General features: G+C 42.8%; 1 protein-coding gene across 2 annotated transcripts in view; it reads right to left on the bottom strand.

Moving 5' to 3' along the window:
* Positions 1-2,893: 2,893 nt before the first annotated feature.
* LOC117346347 (polypeptide N-acetylgalactosaminyltransferase 6-like) overlaps positions 2,894-16,526 on the bottom strand; it is a 52,885-nt gene continuing 39,252 nt past the window's right edge. The window contains exons 1-11 of one of the 2 annotated variants that reach the window (XM_033915750.1): positions 15,376-15,405; positions 13,615-14,124; positions 10,975-11,147; positions 8,881-9,030; positions 8,400-8,634; positions 8,191-8,308; positions 7,874-8,074; positions 7,493-7,624; positions 5,391-5,492; positions 3,387-3,539; positions 2,894-3,216 (exon numbers count right to left, since the gene is read on the bottom strand). In XM_033915750.1, coding sequence (XP_033771641.1) covers positions 3,055-3,216; positions 3,387-3,539; positions 5,391-5,492; positions 7,493-7,624; positions 7,874-8,074; positions 8,191-8,308; positions 8,400-8,634; positions 8,881-9,030; positions 10,975-11,147; positions 13,615-14,075 — 1,887 coding nt within the window. In that variant the 5' untranslated portion in view covers positions 14,076-14,124; positions 15,376-15,405 and the 3' untranslated portion in view covers positions 2,894-3,054. Of the gene's footprint in view, positions 3,217-3,386; positions 3,540-5,390; positions 5,493-7,492; positions 7,625-7,873; positions 8,075-8,190; positions 8,309-8,399; positions 8,635-8,880; positions 9,031-10,974; positions 11,148-13,614; positions 14,125-15,375; positions 15,406-16,526 lie in introns of those variants that run through there. The other variant, XM_033915751.1, reaches the window with a different exon arrangement.

The following is a 16,526-nucleotide window of genomic DNA, read 5'->3' as shown; positions in this document are numbered from 1 at the left end:
CAAGTGCAAGAAGAGTGTAACAAGATCTCCAGTAAGTTACAACCAAGATGCTTTTGTTGACATTGCTTGAGGGGTACTTGTGATCTACAACCTTTTACCCCCCTTAACCATGTGGTTCCAACTGTTGATAGTTTAAGAATTTGGGGGATGGGCAGAGACGGAGTAGTGAGGACACTCTGACCAGCGCTTGATACTACCTAAAGAAGAACATGGTTAAGATGAAGCTGTGTTTGATCCCAGCCAAACTGACATCACCCCTGGTATCGGGACAATGAATGCTGGAGAACTTCCTCTTACTGAAAAGTGCCAAGAAGAACTTCATAGTAATGGTGAGCAACAGGAGATTTTGCCTGCAATGTAGCTGAGGCTTCACTGAGCCCTGAAGACCATGAGAACCCACTTCAAGCAGGAAGTAAAACAGAGGTTGAGAGGAAGCTCTAGTATGGATACCAAAGAGGTTGCTTTACCAGGTTCCAGTGCTGGGACTCAACCTCTCATAACAGATGTTGAGCAGTTACCAGCTGGGGAAATTGGTTCAGATGCAATGGAGGTGGGATGGCCTGAGGAGGTTCCTGGGAGGTCTGACCCTACAGCAAATGGAGCCACTGAGGCTGGAACAAGGAGCTTTACTCGGTTGAAGGAAAGATTGGACAATATAACCCTGAAGGAGGAATGGGAAGCTGTTAAGAATTTGGAGGTTAAATTGTAGAACTTTATATATAAATGTTCAGACAACTCCCTGAATTGGTTCAGCTTTATGTTAAGCAAACTGGAGATACTGTGGCTAAGGTGGACTCCCAAGTTCAGGAATTAAAGAAAACTGTAGAAAAGGTAAAGGAGACACAAGTGTCTTTGGTAAAGGATAATTTAAATATCCAGAGAATTGAAAAGACTTGAAAATTATGAATGAAGACTGAATTTAAGATTTTTGAATTTCCTACAACCTTCTTTATATCGGCCTATAGAGATGTTAAGTTTTTGAAAGAAAGTCATACAAATTCTTGATGAATCCATGCCTCTGATAACTAAAGCATACATTAACTTGGGAAGTCCACTAAAAAACCTAAATCCAGATCAAAACCAGCAAGCCAGTTTGGATGTTACTGGTTTGTTGGAGAATTCTGATCCTGATATGTTTCTTAACAAAGCAACATTTATTGCTACTTTTGCATTGGAGTAAGATAAAGACTGGATCTTATGTATTTCAGGGCTAAAGCTGTAAAATTAGAGGGGTATTCAGTTAAAATATTTCCTGACCTTTGTAGGTCTACTCAGAAGAAAAGCTTTTTTAGCCTTTAAATCTCAGGTAGTGGACCTTAAAAGGGACTTTATTTCAATTTCCTTGTAAGTGTCATTAAAATTAGGAGAAAATATGTATTCTTTAACCCCAAGCACCTGAAAAGTTTTCTGGAATTAAGGAAACCTCCAGTCCTGATAGCAATCTCTATACCCTTAAAGGTGGATGCTGCAGAAACTAAATAATTAGCACTTGTCAGTTGGAATAACTAAAAAAATCTTTAAGAATTTTGGGGATAACTTTCCATGCTCATATCTCAAATACAGTAGCTTGAAAAACATTTCCCTTTGTCAAAATCTACTCAGTTAGTATATTTTTTTGATCTACCTCAGTGATGTTGACATGACCAATTACTGTAATGTTTTAGTTACAGGTTTGCCCTTTTCACTACATTTTCCTTAATAAAAATTCAGAATTTCATTTTCAGTTGATGGGCCTACTGTTGGGAATTATTGCCCTGTCCAGGGTAGTAAAAAGCTGAAGGAATTTCTGAAGCTTTAAGCATTGTTTTTCCTTAATTACCTAATTTCATTTTAGTTTGATACATTGTAAACTGCTTAGGTTGGTACAATGCAGGAGTGGTATATCAAATCTTAAATAAAACATAACCGAGGCAGGAGGCAGGGATGGGAGTGTTGAGGCTGCAGAGACAGCACAGTTCTCCCTTGATCTGTCCTGTTTAAATTGTATTTTGGATTTCTGGTTTCCTCATTACCCATTTATCATATACTGTATTGTACTCTGGGGTAGCTTTTGCTCTCTAGCAGTATAGCCAATAAAGTGAAAAACCATTAACATGGCCCTATTCTGGATAAAGGTAAACCAGCTTGAGGGCAATCCCATTTCAATCTAATGATTTTCATTCTAAACTAAAAATACAAATATGGACTTGTAAGAATCTATTAGCCTTACAGGGTCAAACCAATGGACTAAGCCCAGTAGCCAATCCATGTCACTAATACCTGGCCAAAACCCAAGGAGTAGCAATATTCCATGCTATGATCCAGGGCAAGCAATGACTTCCCATGTCTCCAAAAAAAGTTTTCCTCCAAAAACTTTGTTCAAATCTTTAACCAGCTATGCTGTCTGCTCTTACCACTTTAGTAAAATCTGGAATCAGGGTGAATTAATGATTTCCGAGTAAGATTCTAGCACAGTTTTAAGTACTATATAGAGTAAGTCATTTTTAATTGGCATATCTGATAATCTTCCATGGTGCCAGGCTGGAGTTGGAGCAATTTGGGTGGGTTTTGTGAAGCCCCCCTGCCCCTCAGTCCTAGAATGCTCCCTTACCAGGCTGGTTTATAGATTATCTACAGTGAATATGCATGATTTGCATGTAGTGTATGCCAAAAAAGGATCACCAATATGTAAATTACATTGGATTATGATATTGTAATCAAATTTACATAAACCTGACCTTAGGCCAGGCATTAGTAGAATTAGGTCAGGTTTAATCACCCCTTTTGTCATGGTTCACATGCTCCACACAAATTTGTGTTAGAGGAACTCCCTTCTCCAAAAGGCTTCTGCACACAGCCCTAGAAAAAAAGAGAAGCTTTTCAAGAGAAACAAAGTGAAAGATCCAGATCAAGATGCTTTTTCAATATGCTTTATTAGACTAACATGCAAAGTGTTACAAGTCATAACCTAGCTACAGGATATTAAAAACAAAAATTTAAAAGTAAACCAAGGTCTTCTACTAGATCCCCAGCCCCTTTAAAACTAAACTACTTTGTTCTAGAGAACTAAGAGAATCATTCAGTAGATTTTCTAGGATCATCTGGCCTCTCATCTGGCAGCTCAGTGAAGAAGACCCAGACTTGTCTGGGTTCTTCTGAGGTACAGGAAGCCAGAAACAGGGTGTTACGCATAGCCTGAAGACATAGGCCAAATTTTTGACTCTGAAGCAGACCGTCCTGAAAAAAAAAACCCAAACACAAAGAATTAGCAGATGAAGACATCAAAGGAACTTGGGGGGAGGGGGGCAGTTTATTACATTCTAAGCCCCAGCTGAGGTGCGACAGACCTTGAGCAAGGCCATCTGTCTCTGTCTTGTAACTTACTTTAAGTCTAGAGAATCACATACCATCTCATAGGAAAATGATTGATACGGAGGTACATTTCTTTCTCCATCCCGAGCCACACAGTACTGGAGTGTAAGGGTAGGATGTGCCACACTGAGACACAGCTCCCTGTTGACGTTGTGCTTGATCTCGTTCAGGGAAGTGTACTCAAAATACTAAAAGAAAAACAAAGATGTTCAATGTTTTCCCACAACAGTGCATGCTGGCTAACTCGAGTTATATACAGGGCTTGTCTGAGGGCATCTGTACCTTAAATATTGGCCTGCCTTGGAGGTAGGGCACAAAACTGAAAGCCTTATGCATCCTACCCCTAAAGTCAGTATCTCCTTTCCTGCTCCCAAGTTCTGCTATTTCCTACCTTGGCCTTATGTCCAGCATCTCTCCCCCATCAGAATGTTGCTCAGCAGAGGCATGATCAAGTGCTAAAGCCCATTCTCCCCACTTTGTTTACTCTGTGGGGGAGCCATAGCAGCATTTGAGAACAGAGTACATTTTGGAGAGAGACAGGAAAAGAGGGAAGGGATGCAGAATTACCAGTGTTCCCTGTACAGAATTTGACCCCCTTCTCCTGCAGCCCAAATCATAGCTGGTGACATCAGGCATCCAGCATGGATGCTTCAGGCTTCCCTCTACTGTAGGCCCACCCTAGATGTTACTTTTTCAGGAAGACTGCAGTAGAGGAAAGGCAATCTTCCCACCAGCTCTTTAGGCTAACAGCAGCATTCCAAGGTACACAGGATAGATTGGGGACATTGTACTGAATTTCCACACCGAAGCCCAGACCCCTGCTATGGTCAGAATAACTTATACAAAACTGGTCAAATATCAAATCATTGACTAAGAGAAACCTAATTGTGGGCTGAATAGCACATTTCATCTCAGAGTAGTAAATGGCTTCCATGGGACCAGTTCTTTGATAACACAATGTTCAAGCTATTTGAAGGGTTATTGGCCTACCAGTTGAACCTGAAAAAGGTGTCAGTCATCCAAAGTGCATTTCTTCCAATCTTTGGATGGAAGTTCCCCGAGATGGTTTGATATTTGACCTTTATAGCAAGCTGTCCATAACAGGCATCTGATTTTTTTTTGGCTCAGAATGTAGCCTATCCTTCAGTTGTATAAATGCTGTCTAACTAGAGATGCAGAGAAGTTTTACAATGATTAATTTCTTCTGCTAGATAGCCAGCTCCCCGTTTACTAAGCCATGGTAGCTGTTTTTACCGCAGCTTGGAGTGCCAAATGCCGATGCTAATAGAATTCCTATATGTGTTGGAGCAGTGTTGTAACATTTAGTAAAGGGGGCCTATGGGGTGGGGGGGGGGAGGAAAAAGGGTTTTGTTTTTCCTCATACAAGTTTGAATTTTAGTTAAATTCAAGATAATTAGCAAAAATATATTTAAGTGTTGTCAGATTTAAAAAGAACTTGCAGAATGTGCAAAATGTGCACACAGAATTCTGCCAGGAGTAATTGCCACCCTACCACAGTCTTGAGGGCCATAACCACGTTGGATCTGAGGTTTCCACAAAGGGAATAGGTATTACATTACATTAGGGATTTCTATTCTGCCATTACCTTGCAGTTCAAGGCGGATTACAAAAGAATTATCTAAGATGTCTTACAAAAAAAATTGGTCATTTTCAAAGAGAGCAAGAGATGGGTAAGGTTAATTGTTTGGGGTAGTTGGCTTTAGTGAGAGGTGGAGTTTGAGACTTGTGGTATTTTCTTTTTTCAGAGTTTTCTTGAAGAATATGGTCTATTTCTTTTCTAAAAGTCTTGTAGTTGAGGGATGCTGTCAATAGATTGGCTGCTTGAGTGGTATGACATACATTTACATCCATCTGCATATAGACAGTAATCATGCCTGTTCCCTTTGTGGAAACTTCAAACCTAGCTAGGGTTATGGCCCTTAAGGACTTAGCCCACCCCTACCCTATGCAGATCAGATCTGGCCCTTACTACAGACATGTACCCTTTTCCTCCACCTACAAAGAAACTACCTTCTTACCTGTGTATCTGCGTCTCCATGGCATTTACTTATGCCTACTTCAGCCCTTCCATCATGCATCTCACTAGCATCTAGGCACATCTTCAGACCTTTGTTCAGCATCTACAAAATAATGTATGTATGAATTAAAGAGCACAGTGCCAGGGCTTTAGAACTGGGCCACTGGGGAAAGTTTCACCAGGCATTTAAACATACAGCATGTCTGCTGTGGTCTTGAAGTCCCCTACCCACAGATGGGCATCACAACCAGTTTAAGTCCCCAGCTGGAGGATCTCTCTCGAGCTGCCTTGGAATTCAGCTCAAACCATATTGATGTTAACCATTCTGAAGGTGCCATGTGCCCCTATACATACTGCTCCCTTACCCCCCACACTCAAGAGCAATCATGAGTTATGCTGCCTTGCAGTGTCAGACTCTTCTGGTTCATTTGTAGCAAAATGGGAGGAACCAATAAAGCTCTTGGCTTCTTTGTGATGAACTTCCTGCCTTAGCCTCTGAAATACTGAGATAATAATAATAATAATAATAATAACAGCTTATATACCGCAATACCGTGAAGTTCTATGCGGTTGAGAAAGATTAAGCAATGATACTGAAGTGGCTACGCAGAAATCCCAATATATAATTGGATATACTTCCTATGTTACAATAATTAACACACGAGACTTTAAGTACAGATTGTAAGCCCTTTAGGGCTAAGAAATGCTAAACTCCCAAGGCCCAGATTCTATAAACTGACAAAACAACCAATGGCCACTAACACAAGACTGCATCATTTAGATCTGTGATATCAAACCCATGGCCCAGGGACCACATGTGGCCTGCCAGGTACTATTGAGGCCCTTGGTATGTTTTATCATAAATCACAAAAGTAAAATGCAGTTTCTTGATAATGTCTAGCTATACATTACAATATTATGTAGTCTTAGCCAAAAGGAAAGCCTTAAAGAGTTACCTCATGCAAAGTTGACATTTCATTAATAAGACATTAACTATTTTTTTCCAAAGCCCTCCAAATACCTACAAATCCATAATGTGGCCCTGCCAAAGCGTTTGACTGATTTTAGAGTCACATCTCCAGCAAAGGTAGATACTAAAAGTGTAGGCCAGGGTTTTAAGGCCTACATTTTCAGCACCTATGTTTGATGAGAATCTTGTTTATGTAGGCCCTTTGGCACCTAGACCACTTCTTGTTAGGCTAGGGGGGGGGGGGGTTACCAGATTTTTCCAAACAAATCTGGACCTATGGTCATGCCCCCAGGTCCACCCTAGTCACACCACAAGCCTCGCCTCCCTACACGTGTTCCCATGTCAGGACAGTACCCGTGCGTGCACGATTGTCACTGTGTTGCACCTGCAGATGCTGTCCCGACACTAGTTGGAAACTTTTCAAAACCTGGACAAAGTGCCAGGTTTTGAAAAGCCATCGTGATGCCTAGGCATGTCCTTAAAGGACATGTTTTATCTGGATGTCTGGTAACCCTAGCCATACCCACAGTGGTGCTGGGTACTACGAAGCACCTCTAGAGGTGCGATTCCAACGCTTCTTTGGCGCCTTGAAAATTGTATTTAAGTCCTCTTTTAAAGAGCATTTTTTAAACTTAATTTAGGTGCTGGTAGGGCACTTACTAGTGGCACCTAAAGTTAAGGTGCTGTTTAGAGAACATGGGCCCAAGTTTGAACCCATTACAATGGGACACCTTTTCCAATGAAAAAAGGTTTTGCTTTTTCAGATACAATACATTTAAAATACCTTAAAATCAATACTTCTGCCTTGTCTTGCCTATGTCCTTATATTTAGATAGTCTCAGTTCTCCAAATTTGATGCAGGCCTTGATCATATCTCAGGGAAACATCCATAGCCCGAATTGTACCCTTTGCCAACAAGCCTCTTAGCATGCTATGTGGCTGCGCCACTTGGGACAGCCCTGTTGAAAGTACAGCCTTTCAGAACCAGATAGCAATGCTCTAGATTTCAATTTATAAAAACCTTCAAGAAAAAGATTCAGGCATTAAGAGATTTAATTGGCAACTCGTGAGTTCACAGCACACCTTCTGCCCACCACTAAACATCTCCTTATACAGAGGCCTAGAGTACTCACAACACCATAAAAGCGTGGGTTGAGTTCTGGGATAAAGAAGTCTGGGCGGACGGTTTTCAGGTACCAGCTGAAAGGTTTACAGCCCAGCCGCTCTCGCAACTGATGTCTCTGGCTCAGGTCCCCGTATGACTTCTAGACAGATAGAAGAGAGAACAAAACAAAAAGTCAGCTCTCAGGCCTCTGTTCATGACACTTAGCAAAATGGGGTGGGCCACTGGGGCCTTAGCTTCAACTAGCTCAGAGAAATGGTCAGAAATTTGGTTCCCCTTTCCCCCCCAACTAAGTTTTCTGCTATACCTGGTACATGAAACTAATAAAGCTATGGTCTTCCAACAATGAGATTGGGAGGGGGGTATTTTAGCACAAAATCCCAATATTTACCTCCTTGAATATACGGGCAGCCTCCATAACCCTGTTATAGAACAGCACCTTGTATTCATCCATCCAAACCTCAGCCAGTCGTACCAGGTTCCGTGATATTACAGAACTTCCCTCAGGGAAGCTGTGAGGGCTCTCCGTGCGGAAGACGTGACCCACCACTGAGCAGGGCAGAATCTCCAGCTTTCCTCCACACATCCATACCTAAGGAGGGAGAAGTAACATCTTTGGAAAGACTTAACCCTCCTGCATAACCCCTCCCATCTCCTGGCAAGACGCCATAGCAGGCATGCAGCCTGCTTCCGCTTCCCATTTCTTACCCTAAGAGACATTTCCAAATTCTCGCCTCCCCAGATTTTCATTTCTGGATCGTAGGTCCCAATGTGCTGGAAGTAGGATTTGGAGATGGCAAAGAGTCCCCCAGCTATGGCCGGTGTCCTGGATACACAAAGAGAAAGTTGTCAAGTCCTGTCCCTCAAGAATAAGCAGAGCAGCAAAGACAGTTGGGGGAGAGGATGGTGTCACTTACTGGATGGGCTGAGTCTCGTCAGTCCGGACAGACTCTAGGGTTTTTGGTAGGGGCTCCCACATGAACACCAGTGACCAGTCAAAGATTCCACGGGCATGGCTCGAGCGCTTGGGGGTAGGCCACTTAAACTGGAAGCTATGCATGTTGATGGAGACAATGTCGGGGCACACAACAAGGGTGTTGTCCAAAGCGATCCGCTCCAGAAGTGGTTCCAACCACCCTGGCCAGCACTCGCCTACAGGTGAGAGGAGACGTAGGTACCCTTGAAGTCTGAAATGGGAGGGGGGAAGAATACCAAGTACCAGGGCACCTCTTGCTAGTGAGATGTTTATCACACATGCTGTTGAATGCCTAATCTGCCACCAGCTAAGTAACCTCCAAGTGCAGTGTCCCGTTTCCTTCACCAAATGCTCCCCTCCTGGTTCCAGCTATTCCTGTGCCCCCTCAAACCAGTTTCACCTCTGGTGGGGCCTCTACTTACAATGGGCATCCAGAAAAACCAGTACATCTGCTTTGGCCTGCTCAGCTCCCAGCAATCTGGCACCTACCAGCCCCTTCCTCACTGGCTGCCGTAGGACCCTCACCACCTCCAGCAATCTCACATTCTCATCCAGTGTTCTTTTCATGTCCTCTGTAGATGGGAGAAAAGGAGCCCCCCATCGCCCACCAAATGTTCATCAGAACCAATACATAGTAACTCCCATTGGACAACACTATTGGGTCAGTCTAGGCCAGGTGTTCAACCCTGTCAGGTTTAAGATACTTGCAATGAATATGCATACAAAAGGAGGACACTGTATTCAAATTTCTCTCATGTATATTAGTTGAGTATCCTGGAACCCTGTCTAGGTGTCATGAGACCTGGGTTGACAACCCCTAGAATATGTTAAGGGGTTCCAACTTTGGGCTCTTGCCCAATCAGGCTTTCAAGATCTCCCCTATGATTATGGAAACAACGGAGGCCATGCATGCATAGATATCATGCACATGCATTGAGAAATCTTGAAAACCTGAATGAGTTGTGGTCCTTGAGGACCAAGGTTGGGCACCCCTGGCTAGGCTAATCCTAACTTTATTCTACAGCAGCTCTGGGCTTCTAGTTGCAGGCTTACACCCATCTCCATGCCAATCTGTTTAATTGTAGAATCATCAAGTTCTACTTACACCCTCAACTTTCTCTAGGATTAAGAATGGTCTAGTTCCTTGTTCAAAAGCAACCTGAACATACATAGCAGAATGGGGTAGAACCCATGGCCCAAGCAGGGTCAGCAATGGGAATATTGGGGGCCCCTGGGCAGAAACTTGGGAAGGAGCCCCCAAAGCCCACCACAGGCTACATTTCCTTCAGCATTAAAGCAGGCTTAGGAGCATCTGCAACATGGACACCCTTAGCAACTGTCCTGTTTAATGCCAATCCTGGATCTTGGTCCACTCAGGCAAAAAGGATCATCTACTACCCCTGTGTGAAGTAGGTTCTTCCAGTTCTGGTCAATCATCCTCTCCTTGTCTTTGGCATCCCAATAGTACAGAAGATCTTGGCCATCAGCCAGAAAGGAGTGAGAATTAGAGAGCCACATTAGGGATATCCTGAAAACCCAACAGGATAGGTGTGCTCTGGGGACTAGGTTAAGAAGCTATTATATAGAATTGTAACAGGGACCTATCCTGTGTGCAATACAGGGAAGGAGAGAAATTATGATCAGCTCAGTCTTCCGATTACTCTGTTATGAGCTTACTGCACTTAAGGAAGCAAGTTAGTACAACTCTTCCCAATATGTATGTATAAGATGCCCCTTGACTGGGATTTCTGAAGACAGACTATATACATATACACAAATAAAAATATGAAGGTGAAGGATAGAGAATTGCTTCAGAGTCACAATAAAAGGATATTGCTTTGTTAGCATTACTGGCAAGTGTTAAAACAAAAAACTAATAGAAATACTTATGTTCTAGGGACTAGGAACAAGATCAGTATGCCCTAAATGAACATGTTACAAGATGTGCAATACACTAAAATAGTTATCACTTGCTAAGGGGTGTTCCCAAGTCATTACTATTGCTAGGGAATATTACTAATGAAATATTAAGAAACCATGCAACTTGAAATTGGAGTATGCAGTTTATCATTGGATAATAATGAAGCAGTTGTAATTCAGTTGGAAGATGTACCAACTATGTAAGTTTCTTTAAGTGATTTCATAAACCCAATAAAAATGGCCAGTCACTTGTAACTTGGGGAAATGCTTGGTTGGTACCTTACCAATTAGGATGCCAAGAAATCCCAGGGTCTCGATGTTTTAGGCTACACTATTGTGTCTGGTAACCATTTCCTTAGCATTTTCCAGAGATGGAAGAAAGCTGAGGGGTATGAAGTCATTCACAGACAACTGAGGAATAGACCTCATTTCCCTCACTTAAGCCAGAGAACAGTAGCTGTGGTCACAGAAAGCAGACCACCATGGAAGTCAAACCAAGTGGGGGGGGGGGGGGAGATTATTCCCTATGTTCCCTCGCATCTGATGCTATCCCCTCTCCAAGAGACGACATCCATTATAAGGTGGGGGTGGCTTACCGTTGGGACTGGCATCGTCTACAAGGATTATCTCAAGCAAGAGAAAGCGGGGTACAGTGTAGAGGACACTGCAGACTGTACGCAGCAGAGTTGAGAAGGCCTCATTGTGGAAGACAATGATCACACTGACGGGGGACAGGGCCGGACAGCGCTTGAACTTCTTCGCCAAACACCTTTCAGAGGAGGGGACAAGAGGAGTAGGTTATGTTAGTGCAGAAAGCAAAATCATAAGCAATAAAGGATTGTCTCAGGGGTACACTAGAGCTATGGAAAGATCAGCATTTTAAAGAGACATTACTCCATCCCTTGCTCCCAGGCACTGTCTCCTGAACCTAAACCCAGAGAATTTTGTGTGGGACTGTGTGGCATAGTGGTTAGAGCTATAGCTTCAGCACAGAGATTGTGGGTTCAAACCCCATGCTGTTCCTTTTGACCCTGGGTAAGTCACTTAAGCCTCCATTGACCCAGGTACTTTAGGAAATATTGTGAGCTCAACGAAACAGATAAGGAAAAATTGCTCAAGTACCTGAATATAAACCACTTAGGATATAAGTGATAAATAAATACTGAAATAAGGAAGTACAGTGATCCAATGCCTCCCTGATTCCATCAGAGGCATAAGAACATAAGCATTGCCTCTGCTGGGTCAGACTAGAGGTCCATCATGCTCAGTTTTCCACTCATGCGGTGGCCCATCAGGTCCAGGACCTGTATAGTATTCTTCTATCCCTTTTTCCTTCAGGAAATTATCTAATCCCTTCTTGAACCCCAATACCGTGCTCTGTCCTATCACACCCTTAGGAAGCGCATTCCAGGTGTCCACCACCCTTTTGAGTGAAGAACTTCCTAGCATTGGTTCTGAATCTGTCCCCTTTCAATTTTTCCAAATGCCTTCTTGTTCTTGTAGGCTAACAAATTTCGTTACCAAGAGGCTCTTTCTCAGGTATCCAACATCCATAATTGAGAAACTACAGCAGTGTGGTGGAAGATGGTGCCAGTTGCCATCATTAAAAAGATTTTCCAGTGTAGATATTTCTTACATTACACCCTCTGACAGGTCTCTTCAACCCAATGCTAGCAGCAAATCTGAGTTCTGAAGTCATCCCCAACATCCCCTCTGAGCAAGTCGCTCCTACATTTTAGGAGTATTGCTCAGATTATGGTTGTTGAAAAATTACTTGCAAATTGTTTAAATTTTAGAACTTGTCACTCATGAGGGGGAAAAAAAAAAAAAAAAATAAGAAGTCTCCATGCACCTGACCAACCCTTAGAGCATTGCTTACAAGTGATATTCATTACTGTCATGGTACATTAACCCATTTGAAAATGCTCCCCCCAGCTAGAAAGTGCTTTGTCTAAATCAGGTTGTTTTTTTAAGTGTAGTCTGTTAAGTCTGGAACTATCTAGTACAATTGTAACCAAGAACAATGCGTTGCATGTTAGAACTTCCTGCTTCGACCATGCTACATAATTTCAGCAAATCCAGCTACAGCCAGCAGATTAACTGTTCCCCTTAAATGTATCCATGACATCTCGTCTCTTGTCTGTTTAGATTATAGGCTCTTTTGAGCGGGGACGATACCATACTGCATACGTCAGGAGCGCTATAGAAAGCTCATCGTAGTGTAGACTGAAGATGCCCCATTGTGGGATCAGCAACTCTAGCCCAGTTGCATGGAAGATCATGCCAACTCTTGGTGTGCTTATGCAAAGTAGACCAGAAATAATTGCTGATGCAAGACCAGGCCTGCCCTGCCTGCCATTTCCCTGCTGTGATTTAAGACTGAAATCATATCCCCAATGTGGATGGTGTGATCTATCCCTGTCCCTGCCTTTGTTGTTAAACACCTTTTAAACTGACTGTTGTCAAGCCACCCTCTCAGCCTCAGATTAACTGGTTCTCCTTGACAAGTCCAAATTTCAAGCAAGTTAAAAATCTAATACAATAGGTAGCTCTTTATCAGGGGTCTCAAAGTCCCTCCTTGAGGGCTGCAATCCAGTCGGGTTTTCACGATTTCCCCAATGAATATGCACTGAAAGCGGTGCATGCACATAGATCTCATGCATCAGTGCATATTCATTGGGGAAATCGTGAAAACCCGACTGGATTGCAGCCCTCAAGGAGGGACTTTGAGATCCCTGCTCTAAATGGATTAAGACCAACTCCTTCATTCTCTCACTAGTTATTACTTTAGCTGCTCGGGTTTATCAACCTCCCCTCCCCCCCCATGACTTCTTTGAACATTAAACCTAGACATGGACTCTAGTCCAACCATAACCTCAGCAAAGAGAATTAAGATTAAGTTTTTAAAAACTGTTTATGACCAATACTTGGTTAAGAAGAATTACATAAAATCATCTAGTGTCATCTGGGACAGGCTTAGCCAAGTCCTGGCATTACCCAATTGCATGCAGGGTTATGTATTTCTTGCTCATCAACTAGGCCTACAAATTTATAGAGGCAATAGGGACAAAGCCAGAGCACGCTCAGACTGTTTCTACCGACACAAGGCTCGCTAGTAACCTTACATGGTATCTATAAGAAAACTAAGCTCTGTGTAGAGATAAAGGGGGCATAAGGAAAGAAAGAAGCACATGATAAAAACTGTACCCCCACACACAATTTTGTTCTTATCTTACTCAGGGGGTCTGCTATCTGGTCCAAGGTCCCGATGCAGAGAGATACGATCGCTGACAAAGACATTCAAGTTATACGTTTCATAGCCCATATTCAGCTCCATCGTCTCTTCGTCCGTCAGATCCGACAACTGGTATGCTAGTCCCCCTGCGCCAGGGGCCCAGGGTGCACTGTAAGGCCTCTTGAAGCGGGGCTGGAGCTCAGCAGCAGAATAGTAGCCAGGGAGGCAGCCCTTGGGCCCTTCATTCTCTTGCAGAGGGATGCCGTCATCGCTGTGTACATTCTTAACAGGGACCATAAAATCCCTGATATTAAAGGACGGCTCCTCCTGCTGCGGCACCCTTATGATCTTAGAAGAGGACCACTGCATACGACGCAGAATCAGGACACTTATGATGAGGAAGAAGGCCAACAGCAGTATTCGGCGCCGCACCCTCCACGCATATCTGCGTAAGGGAGGCATGGCCCAGACCCTGAAAAGAGGGGGGGAGGGGATAAAAAGGGAGGAGGGGCTGAAGGGAATGGGAAAGAAGACACAACAAGGATTAAAGAGGCATTCTGTTATTCAAGCATATCTGTTCTCTAGACAGGAAATGGGTGAAGCCCAACCCCAGTTTTCTCCACTAAAGCACAAAATGGCTGCCTACATCAATAGATATCTTAACCCGCAGGAGTGTCCTGGATCTAAAGACATATCTAGGTTGCTTTTGAAGATTAGGTCTACTATACCCTTCTATCATGTTCTCCAGGGGCATTTACCTCTCAATTGCAAAAACAACTTAAGCTCTTATTCTCTATCTACCAATAGAAAATTCTTGAACATAACATGTCATACAAGAGACATAAGTCTGAGCCATCCTCTTCACATATACTAATTTAAGAGTCTATTTTCATTCAAATACAAACACCAATTCAGTGGGTGACTTAGAAAGTGTTCATAAAAATGCAACAAGAGACTTGATATCCCGTTGCTACAATTCTCTTGTTGCATTTTTATGAACACTTTCTAAGTCACCCACTGAATTGGTGTTTGTATTTGAATACAAGAGACATAACAGTCACTTTCTATATGGGTTCATTACTCCACAGAAGAGGGACATACTGCTGTATAGAATATAGCTTTACTACACATTTTAGGGGCCTTTAACAGAAAGTAAGTGGTGAAGAAGAATTGGCTGACAATAAGGAGCTCCTTATAACCATGGGGAAGTCACTTAACTGACCCCCACCCTTTCATTACCTCAGGTACAAAGTTAAGTCCTCATGGGACAGAAAACCACTTTGAATTACAACTGTAAAGCATCATATCTAGTCATTAACTACTGCTCCACATAGCATATAGAGGGAGAAAGTTACTACTGGCTAGATTTAGAAACTTGTACCAACCCAATTAAAAATGCTATAGCACACATTGCTTTTGAAGGTAGAATTTAACTGCATGCCACAGAGAATCAGTTAAACATCAGAAAACAGACAGCATCCAGGTTAGAACACTTAAAATAAAAGAAAGAAAAAGAATGAATAACTAAACCTAGAATATTTTCTTTTCTAGTCTTAAATAATTGGCACCACAACAGATTAACACCAATTCTCCAGCTCAAAACTATAACCTACTCCTAAAATGAAACAAAAGCAGAGTTATAGAAAGTCCCCCCACTCCTTATACTCAATACCCCATCATTTCTAAATAAGAGAGAGACAAAGAAATTGAAACATGAGCCTAGAAAGTTTGCTCCAAGCCCTTCTGAATGCACCTCACTCACCTGTTACTGGAACAGAACCACACCCCCAACCTCCATAAAGTCCCAACCCTGGAGGAGCTCTTTAAATACAGCTGTCCCCAAGGCCATGGGGTGGCTGAGCTAATTAATTTCAATCATTAAAAAAAATTGCTAAGATAAACATTGTGATATTGCTTTTCCTTCTTGTAACATTCTTAATAGTTTTGTGGGGGGGGGGGTTAATTTAATTTTTTGGTTCACATATGCAGGCATTGGGTTAGGCAGCAGCGATGGCTAGCAGGGTGGGGGAGGGGAAGGAGGAGGCTGCAGATTAGAGAACCTAGCAGGGTTCTGAAAGCTCCCCGCCTCCTTCTTCCCACCCCGCACCCCAGCTTGCAGAAATAGGTTTTAAACACTATAGCCAGAAGGGGGGGGGGGGCGCTCTCTTTTGGCTTGCGCTGTTTGTGCAGATGCGGTGTGCATGCACGTGCTCTGTGTAATCTTAGTGATGAAAGGTCACTTTGGCCAGCCACAAATCATAGAGACTTGAAGAAAGCGACAGGTATATTTTATTCAGCATATGCTGACCCCTGAGCCCCAAGCTGGTAGCTTCAGAAGTGCCAAAACCAGGAAGTTACAGAGATATTTATTCATTTTTCTGGCTATACAACTGAATTCTAGAAAAAACTTCTCACGTGTTACTTTTCTTAACAATCATTGGTGCTAAGCTCACACTAGCAGGTCACTTATCTAAGCCCTGCAGTCTTTCTGTTACATGTCCAGGAGGGCGGAATACAATATCGTGGATGCTGAAATAACTATAAAAAGCTAAAATGCCCAAGCTAAAACACCCAGTGCAGGCAGGCTAGAACATGAGATAAGTTAGGTCTGCAGCTAAACATAATTCAGCATTTTATTAAAGAGAAAACTTAATTTAAAACTCAGGAAAACCAGTCCCAGACTCCTTCAGTGAGACAGGTAGAGAGGTGAGCGGGGGTCTGGTATCCTTCTGTAATCCGTCCCATCTGATTTTGTTTGATTTTCCCTGTGCTTGAGACCGAGGTTAGTGATTTTCCTCATCGGTCTGGAGTATTTTTTGTTCCTGTGCTATCTCTAGGTCTCTCTTTTTTTTTTTTTTTCCTGTTGGGTGTGCATCTAATATTGTGGTTGTTGGGATTTCCGGGTTCTCCTTT

Source organism: Geotrypetes seraphini, chromosome 12 (genome assembly GCF_902459505.1).
Source record: "Geotrypetes seraphini chromosome 12, aGeoSer1.1, whole genome shotgun sequence".
NCBI lineage: Eukaryota > Metazoa > Chordata > Amphibia > Gymnophiona > Dermophiidae > Geotrypetes > Geotrypetes seraphini.
The sequence above is the reverse complement of the archived record's forward strand: the minus strand, read 5'-3'. Positions and strand labels throughout refer to the sequence as shown.